General features: G+C 51.8%; 1 protein-coding gene across 1 annotated transcript; it reads right to left on the bottom strand.

Annotated features, from left to right (window-relative positions):
- Positions 1-1,457: 1,457 nt before the first annotated feature.
- Positions 1,458-11,583, bottom strand: DRC5 (dynein regulatory complex subunit 5; the record flags this gene model as incomplete). Its single annotated transcript, XM_080615860.1, has 6 exons — positions 1,458-1,628; positions 3,543-3,992; positions 5,064-5,632; positions 7,272-7,473; positions 10,898-11,030; positions 11,408-11,583. 6 exons carry the CDS (start codon positions 11,581-11,583, stop codon positions 1,458-1,460), a joined length of 1,701 nt encoding a protein of 566 aa, XP_080471986.1.
- Positions 11,584-19,313: the final 7,730 nt, after the last annotated feature.

Raw genomic sequence — 19,313 nt, 5'->3', positions numbered from 1 at the left:
AGGTTTCTCAGCTGCTGCTGCTGCTGGTTAGGGTTCCTTGTGGACCGAGCCCCTGGAGCATTCATGACCAGTGAGGGCTTGAGACTGAGCCCTGTCAGCATGGTGGCCCTGGCATGGCCACAACTGCTGGGGACAGCCTCGCACTCCATCCTTTCTGATCTGTAAGGGCGTGACATGACACAGGTAAAGGTCCTGTCGGCCGGGGGCCAGCGGCACCACAGGCATCTGTATCCATCAGGCGGAGCAAGGCAGAAGCGGGTATGTGATGAACGAATTCTTTTGTGAATACTGGGAACCAGTTTTTACTTTTCAACTCTGTCAATATGATCTAGCTCTGTCTCTCTATATATGTAAGAACAGTATATCACAATGTTGCCTTTTTTGTTGGAAATATCAAAGTACAAAGATTGTAAGCCAAATCGGTGTAATAAAAGTTTCGGATGATTCACTGAGGTGGCTGCCAGCGGTGGGTCTCAGTGCTGCTGCTGGGAGACATGTGAAGCCCCTGTGTTGCTCAGAGTGCGGGAGGGGATGGAGGTCAGCCTTAATTCCCTGCTGACCTCTCCTGAGTGGGGTGGCCAAAGGACCAAGGCAGTCACGTATGTGCCCTGTTCTGTCCCCAGGTGGCCACAGCCATGCATGGAGCAGAAGGAAGCTGCTCCGTTTTCCTCCAAGGCAGAAGAAGCTGCTCTGTTTTGAACCCTGTGGGCTGTGTGGTTAGCAGTCCTGCAGGGACCCCTCTAGCTTGGAGTTACTCAAAACACAGGTTCTTTTGAGAGGCTTGCACAGAAGAGCACTAGTTAGGATAAACATCTAGTTGTAAAGAGTTCACCTGTTTATAAAGCAGGCTGGCACTGATGAAAGACATAGCAACCTGAAGCAGGAAACCATGGTGGAGAGACTGATTGTTTATTGGATTTATTTTTATTTCTTTTTCACTTTTCTCCACCCATATCTGAGACTGCAGACAGATTTTGAAATAAAATACAAATAGATCCTTGAACAGAGCAATGGTCAGAAAAAGCTGCTGAGGGACAAGGAACAACATTCTTATATCCTCTATTCATCTTGCATCCTCCTCAGCAAAAAGCCTAAAAGAGCAGCCTGCTATGAAGGTTAGCTCTGGATTAGACCTTTTAGGTCGTGGAGACTTCACCTTAACCTGCTTTGCAGGTGGTACAACATCCAGTTGCTGCTGGAGCATGTAAGAAATGCCACAGGAGGTGGGATTTAGTCTTGGGTGCAGTGGGAGAGAGGACTCCAGAGGCAGATTGCTTCTGTAATGCCACTGCAGTCCCACGACATGTAATGTCTGTCTTGTATTAAAATATGTCAGCGGTTGGATGGTGGGGATCTGGGTAAGGCTGCGGCAGCAGCCACAAGTTGAATGTTTCTCACAAATACACATGAAAACAAGCCTCTGAGGTAAAGTGTCTCCAACAGTGCACCTGCAACGCTCACTGCTCCCTGGACTGCTGCAGGGACTCCAGCCGTGCTGCTTCCCGGTTGGCCCACAGGATCTGGTGAACAAGGTACTCGGTCTCCTCGCCCACCCCCGCCATGCGGAGGTCGAACTCGGTCAGAACCTTGTTACCTACCAGCCCTTCCAGCATCTGCTTCCCACCGTCCTGCAAGTGGGTGAGAAGGGAGGGTTAAAGGAGATCAGACAGTGAAATGTGTTGCTTCCCTGCCCTCCTCCCCAGGGCAATCTCAGCTGCAGGCAGTGGGAAGTCAGTGGGAAGATGGTGCCAAAAGGGATAAAGGCCTTCACCCAAGCCCGAAATGTTGCTCACAGAAGAAGTACAGGGAAAGAGTATAACCTTATGCAGCACTCAGTGATATGACATATGCTAATGACTCCCTCTGGGTACAATGTCAGGAGTCCTCAAGCTCAAGCTGGTTAATAGCATGGCTGGTGATGATAACCATGAGAGGAGTCTCTGCTGTCCCCTGTCCCCCAGTTCCCTGCTCACTGCTGGCTAGGGATAAATGGCACTCTGATTAGTGTGCTGCTCCTCATCTTGGCAGTGCCAAGAGCCACAGTGCTGGCAGTGTCCTATCTGGATGCCATTTTCCATTTGGTGAGATGAGGGGAACATCGCATGCAGCTGAAATCCAGCCTGCATGGGACAGAAAATGCAGTGTAGATAGCCTTAGGGAGGCCACTCACTTTGGGGGATTGCTCTCCCTTACCTAAAGCACTGTCTTTAGGGATGTGACAATTTGACTTTTTTCCCCCCACAGCTATTCTTTTTCAGCTAACAAATAACACCTCCTGTCCCCATCTCCTTCATGCAGGTAGTCCGTTTATCCCAGCATCCCGCCTCTTAGACCTTTTGCCAAATAAGTTGGAACAAAAAGGGAAGGAGTCTCTTTTTCATGGGGTACAAAGGTCAGAATTTGATGCATCTCTAGCAAAAAAACCCCATTTCCCCAAGGATAATACCACCAACCCTCTTGCTGGGCTGCTGTGGAGCTTCACAAATGGGTAACAGGAGAGCTCATTGGAAGGAAGATGCTAAGTATAGACATTATTATTTACTAAGCAAAAATCCTTCTATCCTTTCCAACCTTTGCCCCCTTGTATCATTAAACTCAAATGGTTTTCCACATCCAGGATCATAAAACTCAGAACTCACAAAAGGTTTTCTGCCATCAAATCCTTTTAAAACCGTTGTCAAACACGTTGATGCCAATATTCCTGCTAGCAGGGACAGCTGGTCTTGCTGCCTCTTTATTGTGACAGCGAGAAAAATTGAGGCAGTGCAGAAAGTTTAAAAGCCAGCATGATTGCATTTGGCTGTCTAGTTTCAGATTTCTAAAGCTCTTTTTAATCAGCAGAAGAGAAGCAGTCTGGTTGGTGGGCATGTTGCGTACTGCAGCTTTTAGGGATGTAGTAAGATTTGTGGATGTTCTTCTGTCTTGAAAATGTAAGCCTGTGTTTTAGGAGCCACTTACAAGCACCCAGATGGGGCGCTTTTGACCTACCACAGCATTCCAGAGCTGCGGGGTGAGCTAAAGGAGTTTGACAACCGAGCCAATTTTCTAACAGTCTCCTGTGAGTGCATGATGGACAGGAGAGATTCTGGGAAGGGTGATACTATCTATGTGCTACTGAGTGACAGATGGCATAGCAGATCCAAAGCACAGAGGCTATGCATTAGCCCCTCGTCTCATACCACCTATCATTATTATCTACTCCCACATGTGTGAAGCGGCTGTGATTTTTCACAGGCATACTCCCTAGTTTTCAGTTTCCTGGGGGAAAATCCTTCTCTGCCCAAAAGCCCAAAGCCTGGAAGCCAGATTCAGCCCTGTGAACAAGCTGACTGAGATAAATGGATGTGTGTGCATGGAAGATATCCTTCTTCCTGCCATCTGCTAGAGTCTCTTATCTGCTCTCAAATGATTGTTATCGCAGCAAGACTGCAAAGTGAAGGATGCATTTGCCCCTGTGGCTTCAAGGCAGGGCAGGCTGAGCCTCTGCTTTGCAAGGCCACCACACAGGCTCAGAAACTGCGGGGAGAAGGGATTTCTCTTACCAGCCCCAGGTGGTTGCATGAGAAGTTGATGCTCGTCAGGGTGGTGTTCTGAGCCAGGACCTGGGAGAAAAGTGCAGCGGTTGGCTCTGACAGCTTATTGCTTCCCAGGTGGAGAGACTGCAGGGTGGCGTTGGTCAGCAGCGCACGGCCGATGGCCTCCCCGCCTTTGTCCTCCACACAGTTGAGGCGCAGATTCAGGGAGGTCAGGGTGGAGCTCTCTGCCAGGGCTTGAGCAAGAGCCTGAGCCCCTAGGTCATGGACCTGGTTGTTACACAGGTCGAGGGTTTCTAATTTGCTGTGTTTGATCAACTTGGCAATAGCTCGTGCCCCCTTGTCGCTGATGAGATTGTGGGACAAGTTCAGCTCCACCAGGCAGGGGTGATCCAGCAAGTTGTGGGCCAGCAGCCCGGTCTTGTCATCATCCACTCTGCTTTGCGTCAGCTTGAAAACCTGTGGGGATAATGGACAGCAACATTAAAACATTCAGTGCTTTGGGTTGAGCTTTGTATAAGACCTCAAAGGAGTTAAGCCTATGGTCCTCCAAGACAGGATTCATCTCCCTTCATGACAGAAACCTTTAGCCAGTAGGCTGAAGTAGTTGCTTTTAGAGTGGCCAGATACTTCCAGCAGACAGGTTATGCCACTGATGTCCCATGCTTATTTTAGAGAGACATGGTTCATCTCTTGGTAGTGCCTGTTCCTTTCTTCTGACTCTGTGTGATCTCTAACACAGGGGGCAAAATTAAACCAAGATAAAGCCACCAAAATGTCTGCAGAGAATAACAGCAAATCAACAGTTGAACAGTGTCTGAATGAGCACATGCACCCATGGTAACCACATCAGTCTCTGTGAAGGGCAATGGCCTGCATGGCCAGGGCACCTCACCACAGGAGAGGTAATTTCTTTTCTGGAAGCCAAGCAGACAAATATTTCCCAAAGCGTGCCAATCCATGGGGAGAGCACCCAGCCAGCTTGCCCTGGCTGCGCTCCGGCCAGCAGTGACTGCTGGTGGCTTGGAGGGGCTGAGTATCTGCACAGCAGTTGCCACAGAACTGAAGATGGTGTTACTGCCCAGAAGGAAAACCCCTCGTCACCCTAAGGCAAATCTATTACCCCATGCTGTTCTTAGGGGTCTCTGCTCCTCTGGGGCATGTTGACACGTATTTACTGAGCATGACTACCAAAAACTCCTTATGAAAAACTCTCTGGGCTTTTTCTCTCCTCCTTCACAGAACTATGTGAGGACTCAAAGCAGGAGTGTTGCTTTCTCTTGTGCTATAGGGAACATGTTTTGTGGGAGTATTTTTCCCACCGACCCTCTGACAACCTGTTCTAACAAGGATATATGCAGAACAAGGTACTCGGCACTAGGCCAGCAAGTTAACATCTCTGCACTCTGCCAGACTGCAAATTGCAAAAGGAAGGGTGCTGCCAGCAAGTAAAAATGGTCCCTGGGTTTCTATCCCCAAGCAATTTGAAGATTGAGCTGAGGGAGGAAGGTTTGGTTTGGGGTACGTTACTTTCAAGTTCTGGCACATCTTCACAGCGACAGCCAGGTTGCAGCAGTCCTGGTAGGTGAAGTTAAAGAGGTTCCACTCAAAGTTCATGCCACAGTCCTTCACACCGTAAGTGAGATGAAGCTCTTCAAGGTGAGGGAGAGCAGTAACGAGGACTCTCAGGTCGTAGTGGTGCATGGAGGCCTTGCTGAATTCCATATCACTCTCTGACTTAGAGAGGTCATCCCTCTCCTCATTTTGATCCGCCTCCAACGGTGGCAGGAACTGGTCAACCACCAGTTTCCGCACATAGTCTTTGCAGAGCGGGATGAGCTCTAGGACCTGGTTGGGGTCCGTGGTGTTGGGGATGAAACATTTCAGGATGTTCTCCAGGTGACGTTCAAGGAACATCCTTTTCCAGCTGCCTCCATAGCTGGAGATGTCACACACCTGCCAGCGCTTGGTGCAGCACCTCTTCCAGTAGTCCTCATCGCTTATGAGGTTGGCAGTGATAGCAAGTGGAAGGCCAGTGGGAAGCCTGTCTAGTACTTTCCTTTGGTGTTCAGGCAAAAGACGGTCCAAAGTAGGGTTCTCTGTAGGAGATGAATAGAAGGAGAGGTTGGTCTGGGCTGTAGGAACCCTGGCTGGCACTGTGGTTTTGCCCCTGCCCTTTCCCCAGCTGCATGCCCATGCCCTCCCTTCTGCTGGTACTGGCTCTCTGCTCAGTTGCCAGCGACTGGTGTGAGGAGCAAAGCTGGCAGGAACATGTAGGATTCACCTCCTACAGTTCTGTGCAGGATTCCTAACTTTTACAGTAAGACACGAGTTCAACTGGGTTTACTCTGTCATACTTGGGAACTGCATCAGAAACTTATCTCCCAGTTTAAATTCAGTTTGAATGTAGTTTATACTCAGAGCAGGACTTCTGCTCCCAAGAGAGCTAGTTCAGCCTTACAGCGATGGGAGTGCTTGGCTTGCCATTTGCTGAACTTGCTCCCTTTGATTTCTAAGCATACTGAAGGACGATATTTGAGAACAACTGTGTGCTCCTCATGCAAGTCCTTGTGCCTTTTTATCTTAACTCAGGTGTCTGTCTTACCCCAGATTGATTCCTGTTTCTTTCCACTGAGATACGCTCAGCCTTTAGGCTCGTCTTGTTTAACTAAAAGATCTCTTTTCCCAGGAGCTTTCTCCCCTCAGCCTCTTTCCGAATGCTCACCCTAAGCCTCAGCTGGCTTCTGTCTGGTGGAAGTTTTTTGTGGTAAGAACCGCCACAGAAAAGCTGTACGTACTCACACCCTGAATGCTTGGTGACGTACACGGCAGTGCTGAGTAACAGAAGTCATCAGGGGATCAGATTTTGAGACACAAGTGAGGTTAGCTTTGTATTTCCTCCGTCTCTCTGGCTTTTCCTCCAGAAGAAAACCCTGTAGTTTTACCTCAGCCTCTTCCTGGAGCCCAGCTCAGACCGCCAGGTATCATAAGCTCCTGGTGTAAGGCAGCACTGAGCTCCTCTTTACTGTCTTATAGTCCCAATGTGGACACAGCCTTAGACCTATCTTTGGTCTTTGCTGCCATGTCACCAAGTCAGCCAAAAAGACGTATAGGCCCTTCCTTCTCCCCTCCCAGTCAATTCCCAGGTAAGACATCCTTTTTCTGTTTTGCCATGTTTCATCAGTCCACCTGCTTCACAAGCACATTCCCTGCCTGAGGATATAACTTGTCACATCACCACCAAAAGCCATGGAGAAGGCTTGAGACTGTGAGTACAATATGTATTCTGAGATGGTAGCTCCTCTGAGCAGGAAGCAATTCTCTATCTCTTTGTACATCACTCAGCACAATGCGGCTCCATCCTCAAGTACTACCGTAACGTGCATGAATCAAGAGAAGGAAACAGTGACTCCGCAGCCCTGGCTATGGTTGAGGTAAGTGAGTCCAGCAGAGTGGAGAATGAAGAAGAAATGATAGGACAAGGTTAGGGCAGAGTCACATCCTGGATGGCAGCCCAGAGGACTACAGCCATCCCTGGAGTGTACAAGTATATACTTAGCAACTAAACAGTTTGTTTAACTAGCTGCCCGAGGGGATATTTCTTCCCATCTGTTCCTTTGGCAGGGTTGGGTACTGCACTGTTCCCTTCAGATGCATCTGCCTGCCTTGTTGACCCTCTGCTCCCCAGGACTGATGCTCTCTCTCTGTGCGTCCCAGAGGAAACACGCTCCCACTTACTTTCGAAATTGTGAACAATGTGTTGGAGGCAGAGCTCGGTGAGGCAGGGGACAGTGGCGAGGGACCACTCGGGATCCTCGATGAGACGGTGTGCACAGTACGAGCCAGCAGAAAGGCTGGCCTCCAATGAATGCTGCGAGGGAACTGCTGTGCTCCTGTCACCAGCCACTGGCTGCTGCATCCTGCTCAGGACCCACTTCTTCTTCAGGAGAAGCAAAAGGAAAATTGCTTGAGAGTCACCGCTGCATTTTCCAGCTGCAACAGAAAAAGGCAACTTTAGAAAGAGGCCAGTGATGAGAATGGGCTGCTCACACTCCTCCCCTGTAATACACTTGGCTCCTGCCTTTTACTTGCTTGCACTGGAAGCACTGCAGCAAAACGATTTTTCAGCCTTATCTTTACACACTGCCCTGCATAGAAGGGGGGTAATAAGCAGATGTATGTAATATATAATAAGCAGATAATAATGTGGTGTTAATTCAGAGTGCTGTTGAAGAGGATGGGCAGGGATTGATTGTTTACTGTCTTTTCCAGTAAAAGAAATGGGTGGAGAGAGCAAGAGCTGGGTTTTAAGAAAAGGAAAATGATGGTTCTTCACACAGCCTGCAGTTGAACTGAGGAATTCCTTGCCATGGGAAGTTGTGGATGCTGAGAGTTTGTGCAGGTTCCAGGATGAGTCCATGGAAGAGAAACTCCTTGAGACTGCCTCAACGCGCAGAAACAATATCTGGCTCAATATGAGTTGAACATGGATGGAGGGAGAAAGAGTGCTTCTGTTTCTAGCCACTGTTGGAGGTGGGATACTGGGCCAGACTCCTCCCTGGTTTGATCCAGTATGCCTGTTCTTATGATTCTTTGAAGACAGATGCTTTGCAGATGAATACACTATAACTGTATTATTTTTTCTGCACTTCCCAATGCACTCTCCAGCTGAACTCTTTCCAAATATCCATTAACTGATGAGATGAGTGAGACCTGTTCAAACCACACTGGCCTAAGCAGATACGAGCTAAAAGAACCAGCCTGGAGCAGAAGGAAGGATGCTCAGTTCTACTATCTCTGCAGAGCTTCCCCAGACCAAAGTTTCCCATTTGCTGTTTCCTACCCCAACCTGAGGACCTGTGGTCTCAGCTCCCAGGTTCCCACATGTATAGATATGCCTAGAAGTCCTAACGGTTCCCTTACCAGCCCTACCCGTCTGAAAGAGGCAGAGAAGACACTAGGAAGGAATCTGCCCTTGAGTTCAGAGTTCAACAAAAGTACCCAGGCTTGGTGAGCATCTCTCAAGGCATACAGACCCATGCAGATCCTTACTGGGGCTAACTGGACATAACAGGGCTGCAGTGCATGGCTGGAGGGTAGGAGACTGCAGGACACTTAAAAGAAGCATGAGGCAGATGGCTGGATGGCGATGTCAGAGGAGAGGACAGCGTCCTGCAAGACCAAGAGGAGGCCTCAGGGCAAAGGTGGCCTTGCACCCTAGTAGAGTCAAAACGACTCTGCAGTGACATCCTGCACAGAAGGTAACTGCCATGTAGCATCTTGTGCCACGGCATCCCTCAGCCAAACATCACTCTGATCCCAAACAGCTCCTCCTTTGTGAAGGGCATGAGCCAGAGAGCACTCCCCAGATGAAACATCTTAGGTCCTTCCCCTGCACAAGGCTGCTTCCTTCTCCTCTTCCCTCCCAGTCTGTGCTGCCTCAGCCAGCACAGGCCCCTCTCTCTCTGAAAGCTTTGTAACTGGCCTTTCTAGAGCTACTCCCTCTGCTCCTTCCCCCTCCAAAAGACATTTGAGGAACAGCCTGCAAAGAACTGGCAAAAGGCAGGAAGGAAGGGACTAGAGGAGAGAAGCAAAATGATTCATGCAGTAGCAGCAAATATGCCAGCAAAGGCTTCTTCAAATGCACTTGAAGCAGGTCCCAGAAGACAGTAACCGGTTCAGAATGAGAGTGAAGAAAGGATGGAGATGGCAGTGGCAGGGCATCCCTCAGCACAAAGCAGTTGGATGAAGAGCACAGAGGGAAGCTCTATTTCCTGCAAAGCACTGATGTACAGATGACAAAGCAAAGGCTGTAGGAAAATGAAGCCTGGTTTGTCTGAAGAAGGGCAGGTGTGGAAGGACAAGGGAAATGTGGGGACCATGAGTCCTTTCTTTGCAAACCTCCCTGCTCCCAAAGGAAGGTGCTGTGCCACCATTGAGGGGAAGAGAACTGATTCTCCACAGCATGCTGACCCAGCTGAAACCCAGCTTTTGGTGCTTGATGGACTTCAGCAGAAGGGCACAGCTGCATGGCAGTGAGTTGGCATTAACAGAGTAGAAGTGACTGGGAAAAACGTTTTCTCCTTGCTCAGTCCTTCGTCCTATTCAAAAAGCATCTGTCTCACCCTGTCCCCCAGGCCAGTCACAGCTAATTGGAGTTCCTGATGGCTTTCCTGACCTTTTGGAAGCAATTGTTAAAAGCTTCTTGTGGAAACCCCGTGTAGCATCCGTGGCCTAGGATTCACGGCTGGAATGCATGGCTGCATTCCAGCAGGTGATCTGATTGCCATTTTACCTATGGCAGATTGATTTTTAGAGGGTATGTAACCTATGACACATACAGGATGATGGGAAGGACCCCTAAGCACCAGCCGGGAGACAGAGCTGCCCTCAGACAGAGCCAAAACCCAGCTATGGAAACAGTGCAGCCCCTCCATGCATTGCATGAAGCTCACTGGGCAAAGCTCGCTTCCAGCAGGTCAGCCGGTGTGCGCTACCCAGGGACGGTCCAGCCCCTACTTATGATGGCCTCAAAGGAGATGCATACATCTTTGAGTGTCTGTGTCCTGGCTGCTGGGGAGCCCCCCTCGACCTGAGCTCCATGGGTCAGCTCAGCTGGCTCTGTCACCCTACTCATCATCGGTGGGAAGCAAGAGCAAGGCTGTTGTCGCTGCGACAGCCAGCACACAAGGTGTCTGAATCAACCCCACGCCCGTGGTGCTGGGGAAGGGGGGCTGAGTCTGGTGCTGAGTCACTGCTCTTACAGTGCCCGTTCTCATCCCACCACCCCAGCACAGTAAGCTCCCTGCTTACCACCAGGGGATGGGCCTCTTTCACCGCTGCATCCCCTCCACCCTGGCTGCAGGAGTCTCACTCAGCCACAGCACACACGCCAAGTCAGTTTCTACAGCGAGGCTTGCTAAACATGTATTTAAACACCAGAGAAGCGTTGTAATTCATTATCGGTAAGCCAAGTCAAGAGCATTAATGTATGCTCCTTCCCACCCACTACATACACATCAGCCACCTACACTAAAAGGTTTTATGAAATTATAGACAATGAATGTGGTCATGGAGTAAATTCCCAGTTTATGTCATTTAACACTCAGATTAAGCTGAAAGGTAAATTATACTAAAACTTCTATATACATAAAAAAATTAGAAATCACACTTCCCTTTCCAGGAAGAAAGCCACTCACACAGCCAACTTCTGCTGCTACCTGCATGCCTAACAAACCTTCTTCAGCTGAACCTGTTCTGACCTGGGAATAAAAGATTTCTGCTCTTTTCATTCACACCAAAGCCCAGAGAAACCTAAAGAGGAGTTGCACGGAAACTAGTGACCTTTGGCTGATAGCTCCTACCAGCAGTACAAGTGATCCAAGAATCGGAGCAACTGTAAATGTTGCGTTTACTGAAGAGTTTGCAAGTGCAGGAGAAATTCCTTTGGAGTTAGGGTATTCCCCAGCCAAGATCACATCTGCACTGAAGCTCAGCCTACCCAGAAATAGAGGGAGCCCTCACGTCAGTGCAGCAGCATCCTGGCCTTTGTGCTATTCCCTCTACACCGGGCAGGCTAGCAGGGACATTGGCATGCGGTTGACTGGCTAACACACCCCTGATGCCCCTGCCACATGTAGAGACTCGCCACACCTCCTTACACTCAGAAAAGCTGATGCTAAGTGTGCATTATGGCAGCGTATCGCAGGCTTATCAAGGGGCTGAGTCTCTGCAATGGGCTTTAAGGAAGTTTAAACAAAAGGGTGCCAAATGAGGTATCCATTTAGCTTCAGATATAATGGAATTTGCCTGCAATGGGAAGCTGGGCAGAGTAAGGCCAGCCAGCCCTTTGGGGATATGTTTAATGCCCTCACCATAATGCAGGCAGTGCAAGGGGCCAGCGCTGTGGTTCCGGGTCTGTCACCATGTCCAGGTGAGGGTCACTGCCCCACAGGGGGGTCGGAAACACGAAAGCCCTTTGAGACCTGTTGCCCACTGCAGCCCGCGGCGAGGCTCCCCTCCAGAGTCCCCGAGGGGGCGGGATGCTCATTAGCGCGGCCAACCGGTTAACAACCAGAGCTGCAGACGGCCGGGGGCGTGGGGGACGGGTGTCCCCCGAGGCGACCCGAGCTCACGGGGAAGGGGACAGCGATGCCGGGTGTGAAACACGGGGGCCCCTCCTCGCCCTTCGGGGTTTCGGCCGCCCACGGCCGCGGGGTACGAACAGCCCGGCCCCCCCGGCCCGCCCGCTTCTCACCCGCCGCTGCTGCCGCCGGTCGCTGCGGACGCGGACGCGGCCGTTGCCGGGGCGGGGAGGTGGAGCCGGGCGGTGCGGGGGGCCCGGGCTCTGCGCTCAGTATCGGGTGTGTGACGAGCGTCCCCAGCCTGCGCCCTTTGGGAGCACACATCACACTGCTGCCAGCTCTCACGGCAGTCCTGCAAGTCCCACAGGAGCTGGCAGATTCGGGAAGCTTCGCGGACTCTCATACAAAACAGATCTGGTGGTCGTGACGAAGATGTTACAAATGTGATCCGAGATTACCCGAAAGGCTGAGCAACAAAATAATACATGCAAAGAGGCACAGATTAAACAGAAGGATCAAGTGTCTGAGGCCTCCTTTGTGAGTGTCAGAGATCGGGAGTTAGGCTTTGGCAGCAATGTGCCTCTTTTCTAGGTGTGGCCTGGTTCTGTCACTCAGCTCTGGAGAGGACAGTGACACCGCCTGTGAGCCAAGCTGGTGTTTAACACAGCGGGGGTGTCAGCAGCCTTGCAAAGCCTGTCACAAACACTGGCCTCACACGGACCGTATTATTCCCAGGAGCGTATCATCAGGGCTTTTGAGATCTTGAAAAGCAGAAGTGAGAGCAATATAAAGATAGAAATACTTTCTCTTGAACTGATTTCCATGCACGCATTCAGTTTGACTTGAGAGAACTCAACTGCACCCACAGAAATAGCCCTGCTGAGTTGCCTCCACAATTTTGAGCTGAGCCTTCGAAGAGCCATCATCACTGAGGTCTTTAGCCTACCTTTACGGCTGATATAATACAAACGTCATGTTTTGAAGACTGCCCTCTGGGGTCATTGATTCCCAGAGACAGCGTTGCCCAAGTACTGCAGTCAGTTGTTGAACAGGATGCAATCATAAGCTGAAAACAGGTAATGTCGGCTGATAAAAATAGCTGTATTAACTCTTTATCTACCTTAGCATTTATTTCCATGCGTGTAGACATTAGCATGTGTTTCCACGGGGTATGCAGTTGCAGTTTCTCCTCAGGTGCCATGGAGTAGCTGACTGCATGGAGGGTAAAACACCTATATCCAATCCCATATCCATTCCCATTCCTCCTGTTCACATCTGAGGGAGGGAATGGCAGAAGGCACAGCTTCCTGCCCTTAGTAACTAGAGCATTATCCTACCAGCAAATTCCAGCTGCCCTCTATATCCCTCTTGCTGCCAGGTCTCAGATTTCCACCAGACAGCGCTTGTGATGGTGGTGTGCATTATCAGCTCTTCTGTCTTTGCCTGGAGTTTGAGGACAGTGTAACAGTAGCTGAACAACAAATAAACAGGAGAGGATCCAGGTCCTTCAGTGTCTTCTGTGGGGGGAACATACCCCACACAGCATCTTCTGTGGCTAAGGTGAGGATTTGAGTGCTGTTCAGGAGACAGAGCTATGGCTGTAGGGTGACAACCCCTTTTAATGTCCTAGGCATGACGGACTAGAAATGTGTTATCCTACCTGGCTTCTCCCACTTTGATTTCTTAGTCTCTTTGAGGGTGTTTGTAAAGACTTGCTGGGAGAGGAGCCATGTGGGGATGACGGCAGCACCATGACATCCTGGGAAGGGAAGAGAAGGGAAAATCTTTGCTTTTTTTTGACCCGTGTCCTAAAGCTCACTCAGCTGGGTGTGATTTCTAGAGCTGTGGCACCAGAAGCTCAGGCTTTGTCAGAAAGCTCCAAACTGCTCCATCCACAAATGGTCTTTCATAGCATGTCCAGGGAGAGAGACTGTTGGCCTGTATGCAGTCCGTGTGCTTCAAGGACCTGCAGAAATTAAGGACCAAGTTGCCCATCCATGGCTGGCCTGGGAAGCTCCCTCTTTCGACCCAAATATCCACTCTTACATTTCCCTTCTCAGCTGTTGCCCTGGTTTCTTTCAGTAATAGGCTCCAGCAAGAAGCAGAGCTTGGCTTCTCTCAAAGAAGGTGCTGAATGTGGCCCCTCTCAATCTAGGAATCTTCCACTTCAAGGTGAGCAGCTGAGAGAAGGGAGCTCAAGGGGAACCCTCACCCCAGCAGCTCTGAGTGCAAGAAGTGCAGCACCAGCAGTGACTGTGCTAGTTGTTGCTGCGACAGGGACTATTGCTAGGTATTGCCTAGTGCCAGAGTAGGAGAGGACAGTGCCTGGGCACAGAAAGGTGCCTTTTTCTCCTCTGGCCTGCTTTGCCCAGCCACCAAGACAGCCCGCAGCCAAGCAGCTCTCCTCTAATCTGCTTCTTGGTTCCTCCCTGGTGGGGTGGCACCGGCACCAGCTGTCTCCTCAGGGACTGCACAGACACATCTGGTGAGGTTTTTGCCCATGGCAGGCAGCAGCCTGTTTGTTCTTAGTGGCAGCTGGAGGTAGCAGGAAGGGAAGGGAATGGAAAACCACCCTCTGTGCACATGTTGCCCTGTTAGTACATCTCCTGCAGCCCACTTTGTCCTCACATCATGCTGTGACAGCCAGAAGTCACGGTACCCGTTCAGGATATCGTTCTATTTGAGTCCTTTACACCATGTGAGGCAGTTTCTTTAGCTGATGCCTTCAGCGAGGCAGCCCCCGTCTGTCAGATGCGGTTCATCTCTCCCGGGGGGGAAGAGCTGCGGGTACAGCTGAAGGTCAGGTTTGAGAGAAGGCAATTGGTGTTTGATGTCTGCCTGACACCAAAGGGATTCACTGGGGCAGGAGCCAGCAAGGTCTGTCCTTGGCACTGGGGGAGTCCCCTTGCACGGGTGGCTTCTACCCTTCCAGTGAGGAGCACAGAAAGTTGCCAAAACTGGGAGTGGCCAGCAGATTGAGGATGCTGAGGAGCAGGAACTGGCTCCAAAGCCCTGTGTCCAGGCTCTCCTCTGGCTGGCTCTCTGCAGCTCTTGCTGGAAAACTGCTTAAAAGCAGCTAGTGTCTGCTGGAATCATGGGGGAAGTAGCAAAAGAAACAGCATCCGGGAAGGAGGGAAAGGCCCCCTGCACGGCTGGCACTGAAGGATGGGGAGCAGGATGCTCCCTGTGCTGCCGCTCCTCCCAAAGCTTTCTGCTATCCCTGGGTCCCAGCAGGAGCTGTGCAGCTGCTGACAGCTATTAATAGGTAGGGAGAACGTGGGCTCTGTCTCCTACCGCTTCCTGGGATGAATGGTAATTACCCTTAATTAGACTGGATTTGGTTCCACCACCTACCTTCCAGCTCCCTTGCCTGCGCTGGCAGGGGGAGACCAGCCCATCTGCTGCCTGTGCTGGCTCTGTGGGGAGCAGGGATCAGCACTGGGAACAGAGGCTCATCTCCCCAGGACATCCCGCAGGCCTTGCCCATGAACGGTGGGCAAGGGAGGAGCAGAGCTAGCAGCTGGCAGGCTGCAGGCACTGGGCTCACCCTGGTCTTTCCAATGGCACGCAGGAGCCCTGCAGGGAGTGCGATAAACAATCCCACCAAAGCCTGATGGTGCAGATGAGTTGGATGCTCTCTCTTTGAGTTTAATTAAAGAAACAAGACAGGAGAAGAAATAATGAGGGGCTCTGACCTGTCATTATGGTTGGCATCCCCACCACCATGCATCACACTGAGTTCTGTGAAAAAGGGCATCCTTCCTCTGCTGCCAGTGCAGGATACAGTGGGACTTGTCCCCCATTTCCCACAGGGCACAGCCCAGCTGCAGTGGGGTTAGTCAGGATGCGACCTGCCCAAGGGGGTGTTTTTTTCCTTCTTATGCCACTACACCTCTGGCCTGAGCTCTGAAACAGGAGTTTTCTTTCATCCAGGTTATTTTAGTGCAGATGCAGGAATAGTGCAGGAGGTTTTCTTCATCCACTGAGGCTGCACCTCCCAGGAATCACATCCCAAGAAGATGGAGGCAGAACTGGATGCTGTTAGATCTTTCCTGTACATCTCAGACCCCGGCTCTGGAGCAGAACGACCTTTGCCCTGGTGTCTACCTGAGATGCTCGGTAAGGCTGCACTTCACTAACCCCACCTCTGTGCCATCCTGTCCGTCTGAACAGCCACAGTGTCTCAACAAACCCTTGCTGCTCCTCCAAAACTTGGATTTATCCCTGCCTGGTTCAGCTCAGTAGCTGGTAACACTTCTGCTGTGGGAATCCTCTTCCTTCAACTACCATTTCTGCTTGTGGCAGGGAGAGAGGGAAAGGGCAGACACACTGCCTCATCCTGCCAAGCTGAAGCTCCCCAGACAAGGCAGTTTCATTTGCCTCTCCTTAGGTTTTCATTTCTTTTCCCACATTGTATGTTTGTTCTTGACTGAATCACGAAAACCCTCCTGCAGGCGGGATCCATGCCTAGGGACCTACTGGCTCCCATTAGCAAACGCCTCCCTCCGTGCTGCTGGAGCCCTCTCTCCTTCCCTCTCTCTGAGATCCCTCCAACGTCAGGCCAGAAGATTCAGGTCCCTCTGCTGACTCCCACTCAGCCCAGCGTGTTGCATCCAAATGCCAGATGGCACACTAGGCTCAGGCAGGAGCGGTGCCAGGCTCTCCTCCCTTTCTCTCCACCCTTGGGTCCACAGAAAAGAGATGGAGAACCAGCACAGCCAGATTCCAGACTGCCGTGTTTGCTACAGCTTCCCTGGTCTTCAGCCCCACTCACTGTGGGATTGACACGGGAGGTGCTGGTAGAGCCCCAGTGTGCCAGGGAGGAGAGGACCTGCTCTGAGCCTGTCCCCTGTGCTAAGATTAACAAGCAATGCTCAGGACTGGACCACAGCTGCTGTTTCCTCTGTGCTCACTCACCCCTGTTCCTTTCCTTCCTTGTTGGAAAATACCTTGTTTGGCCAGGGTTGCTCACCACCACTGAGTAACTGCCTGCAAAGGTCTGAAGGTTCAGCAAGCTTCTCTCAGCCCCTAACCCCCTCTTAAAGAAATGAAGAGGAGGAGAGGAAAAGCAAAGCAACTGTCCTGCCTGAAAGCGTGGTTTGGAAGCTGTGGGCAGCAGAAACATCCTATTTTCAGTCTTTGGGCAGCAAAACAGACTCAGGGAGGATTTGCTCAGATTTTCCCAGCCTTTCTGCTTCAGATGGCTGCATTAGCAGAATATCTGCTGCTTTTGGCTCAGAACTGGGTGGCCCCTAGAGCAACCCTCCCTTTTCTGTAGGGAATCGAACACTTTCTGCTGGCTCTTCTTGATACCCTGAGATAGGCATCTCCGTTATCACTGCCTGAGCTCTAGGATCTCCACTCTCACAGTAATCCCCACAGATCCTATCCCTGGAGCATGTGTCCCCTCTCTGCCAGGATGCTGCCACTCAGCTCCTTGGAGGGCAGGGGCAAGACACCTTCCTTAGCAGAGTCCAGGAGGGGACATGCACAGAAACAGTGCTACCTGCAGCAGGTCGCACCATTGAGGATGCAATCAGTATAGAAACGCTGGCCACTGGATGCTTTTCCTCACCTTTCTCCTCTGCTCCTTTATTCCTGTGAAATGGGGTGCCGGCTGTGCCCAGCTCCCCTCAGATGTGCTGGTCATGTGCCTCCCTGCCCTGGCACATGGCTGCTGCCTGCAGGGCTCTCCGGCATGGATGGCATCCCCTCGCTCCACAAACCTGGCAGTGGGTGCGTGAGCCAGGCTGGGGCACCATGTGGGAGAGCAGAGCTGGCTGCGTTCTCCCTCGGAGGAGGGAAAGCATCTAGTCAGTGACTTCTATTCCTGGCTGGGCTTGTTGCAGCCTTCACGACATTCAGAGCAGGTGTGAAGCTTTTCCCTTCCCAGGCTGGGGATGGGAGCTAGTGGGAGGTTGTTTTCCAGCACTTTCATGGAGATAGTCTGTTGGTTTTGCATGGTGTCTTTTTTTTCCCCACGGTGATCCATGCTTTGCGTTTATCTTGTGACTCTGTGTCATTCCATTCCCTGCCCCAATTTCCACCTCTCCCTGTTGTGCTGTGTTTTGATAAACCCAAGGTGCTTGGTGCTTGCAGTCAGGGGTAAGAGGTCTTGAGGGATGCGGTGGGGGATCAGGTCCTACAGCACAGTCTGTGCACAGGGAGATTTTTGGAAAAGGCCAGGGCAGGCAGTGCAGCATCTTTTCCTCCTTGTGGCCAACAGAAAGCAGCTCAGAAGTTCAGGAGTTTTGTTAGATTTGAAATGAGGGCATCGTCCCTTCTTGCCTTTTTTACTCTCAAGCCCAGCTTGGCTGTGATACCTGTTACAGAGGGACACCTGGTACCCCTTGCAGGGGCCACCCCTTCCCTTGAAGGCTGGGGATGCTCCTCAGAGCCTGGTCCACAGAAGAGGAAGACCTGCGGGTAGGGGGTTGAGCTCTTCCAGCACCCCTGGGGCTGCGGGGCTGCATGGTGGTGGGGGTACCTGGGGAAGAAGGTCCTATTTCCATCTCTCAGTGTTCCCTAGCATCCTGCATACATCCTGCATCAGCATTTCCAGAGCGTGGAATGGGTGCTCAGAAGGGGAGCCCCATCCACCGTGTTGCAGCAAGGACAACATCGGGGCGGACGCTGATGGAATAGGACAGCCCGGGCGCTTGCACGCCACGGGCTGCTGAGTTGCTGCTGTCCTCTGGTGCCCTTTTCCCACCACAGCAGAGCCCGGCACCGGCAGGGCTTGGAGCTGCCAGCTGCCATCACCGTCCTCCAGAGCCATGCTCCATGACAGATCCGCTTCCCCCTGCTGCTGCGCCCTGCTCCTGGGCGCTCCCCAGCCCCGCAGCGGGGAGCTGGGGCCATGGCACAGCCTCGGCTCCCTCCGTGCTCCCATTCAGGGCTTGGCTGGTGGAGCAGTGCAGCCCGAGGCATTACACTCGTGCTGGGAGGGCTGGGTGAGCGCTGCCGAACGCGTCCTGCTGCAGCTCTGCCACCGCTTGTCTGAATGTCTCTGCCGTGTCTGGCAGCACCGCAGCCAGCTCCGGGAGAGCCATCGGGCTTCCCCCTTGTGCCCTGCCACCGCATCGGGATTGCACTGACAAAGGGCCCCGGGCTCAGTCCCAGCACGCTGCAGGCTCTGCTTGCTGAGCTGGGCTATCTGCAAACTGCACCTTGAGGGTTTGTTCAAGGGCCCTTGAATCCACAAGGAATGACCTGGAGTGTTCCCAAGGACAGTGATGTGCCAAGTCCAGCTGCTGCCTCTGTACCTGGCCTGTCTCCAGGTTATGCCCTGTGGTGCTTCCGCCAGGCCAGTATGAAACCTTCCATGCCTGATTTCTAAGTCCAGCTGTGCCTCTCTGTTATAAGGCTTCCGGGGCCAACAGGTCCTTCTCAGTAGCGCTGCACCTTGGTGGGACTTTCCTTCTTCTAATTCTCTGGCTGGGTACTCAGGGCTGGGTGCCCAGGGTGATGCTCACCCAGGTGAGCTGGGAACACCAGCCACAGAGCCCTCGCTTGCTGTTTTCTCAGCAAGAAACTGACAGCGTTGGTAGCTCCCCAGTCCTCAGATGTGAACAAGGGGTCTCTTCTCCTGGAGCCTGACTCTGGCAGGGAACGGTGGTGCCCATATTAGGGACATTGCAGACATCCCATCCCATGCTGCTGCTCTGGGGCTGTGAAACCCAGCAGCTCTTTGGTT

This window comes from Psittacula echo (assembly GCF_963264785.1).
Source record: "Psittacula echo genome assembly, chromosome: 4".
Classification (NCBI taxonomy): Eukaryota; Metazoa; Chordata; class Aves; order Psittaciformes; family Psittacidae; genus Psittacula; species Psittacula echo.
The sequence above is the reverse complement of the archived record's forward strand: the minus strand, read 5'-3'. Positions and strand labels throughout refer to the sequence as shown.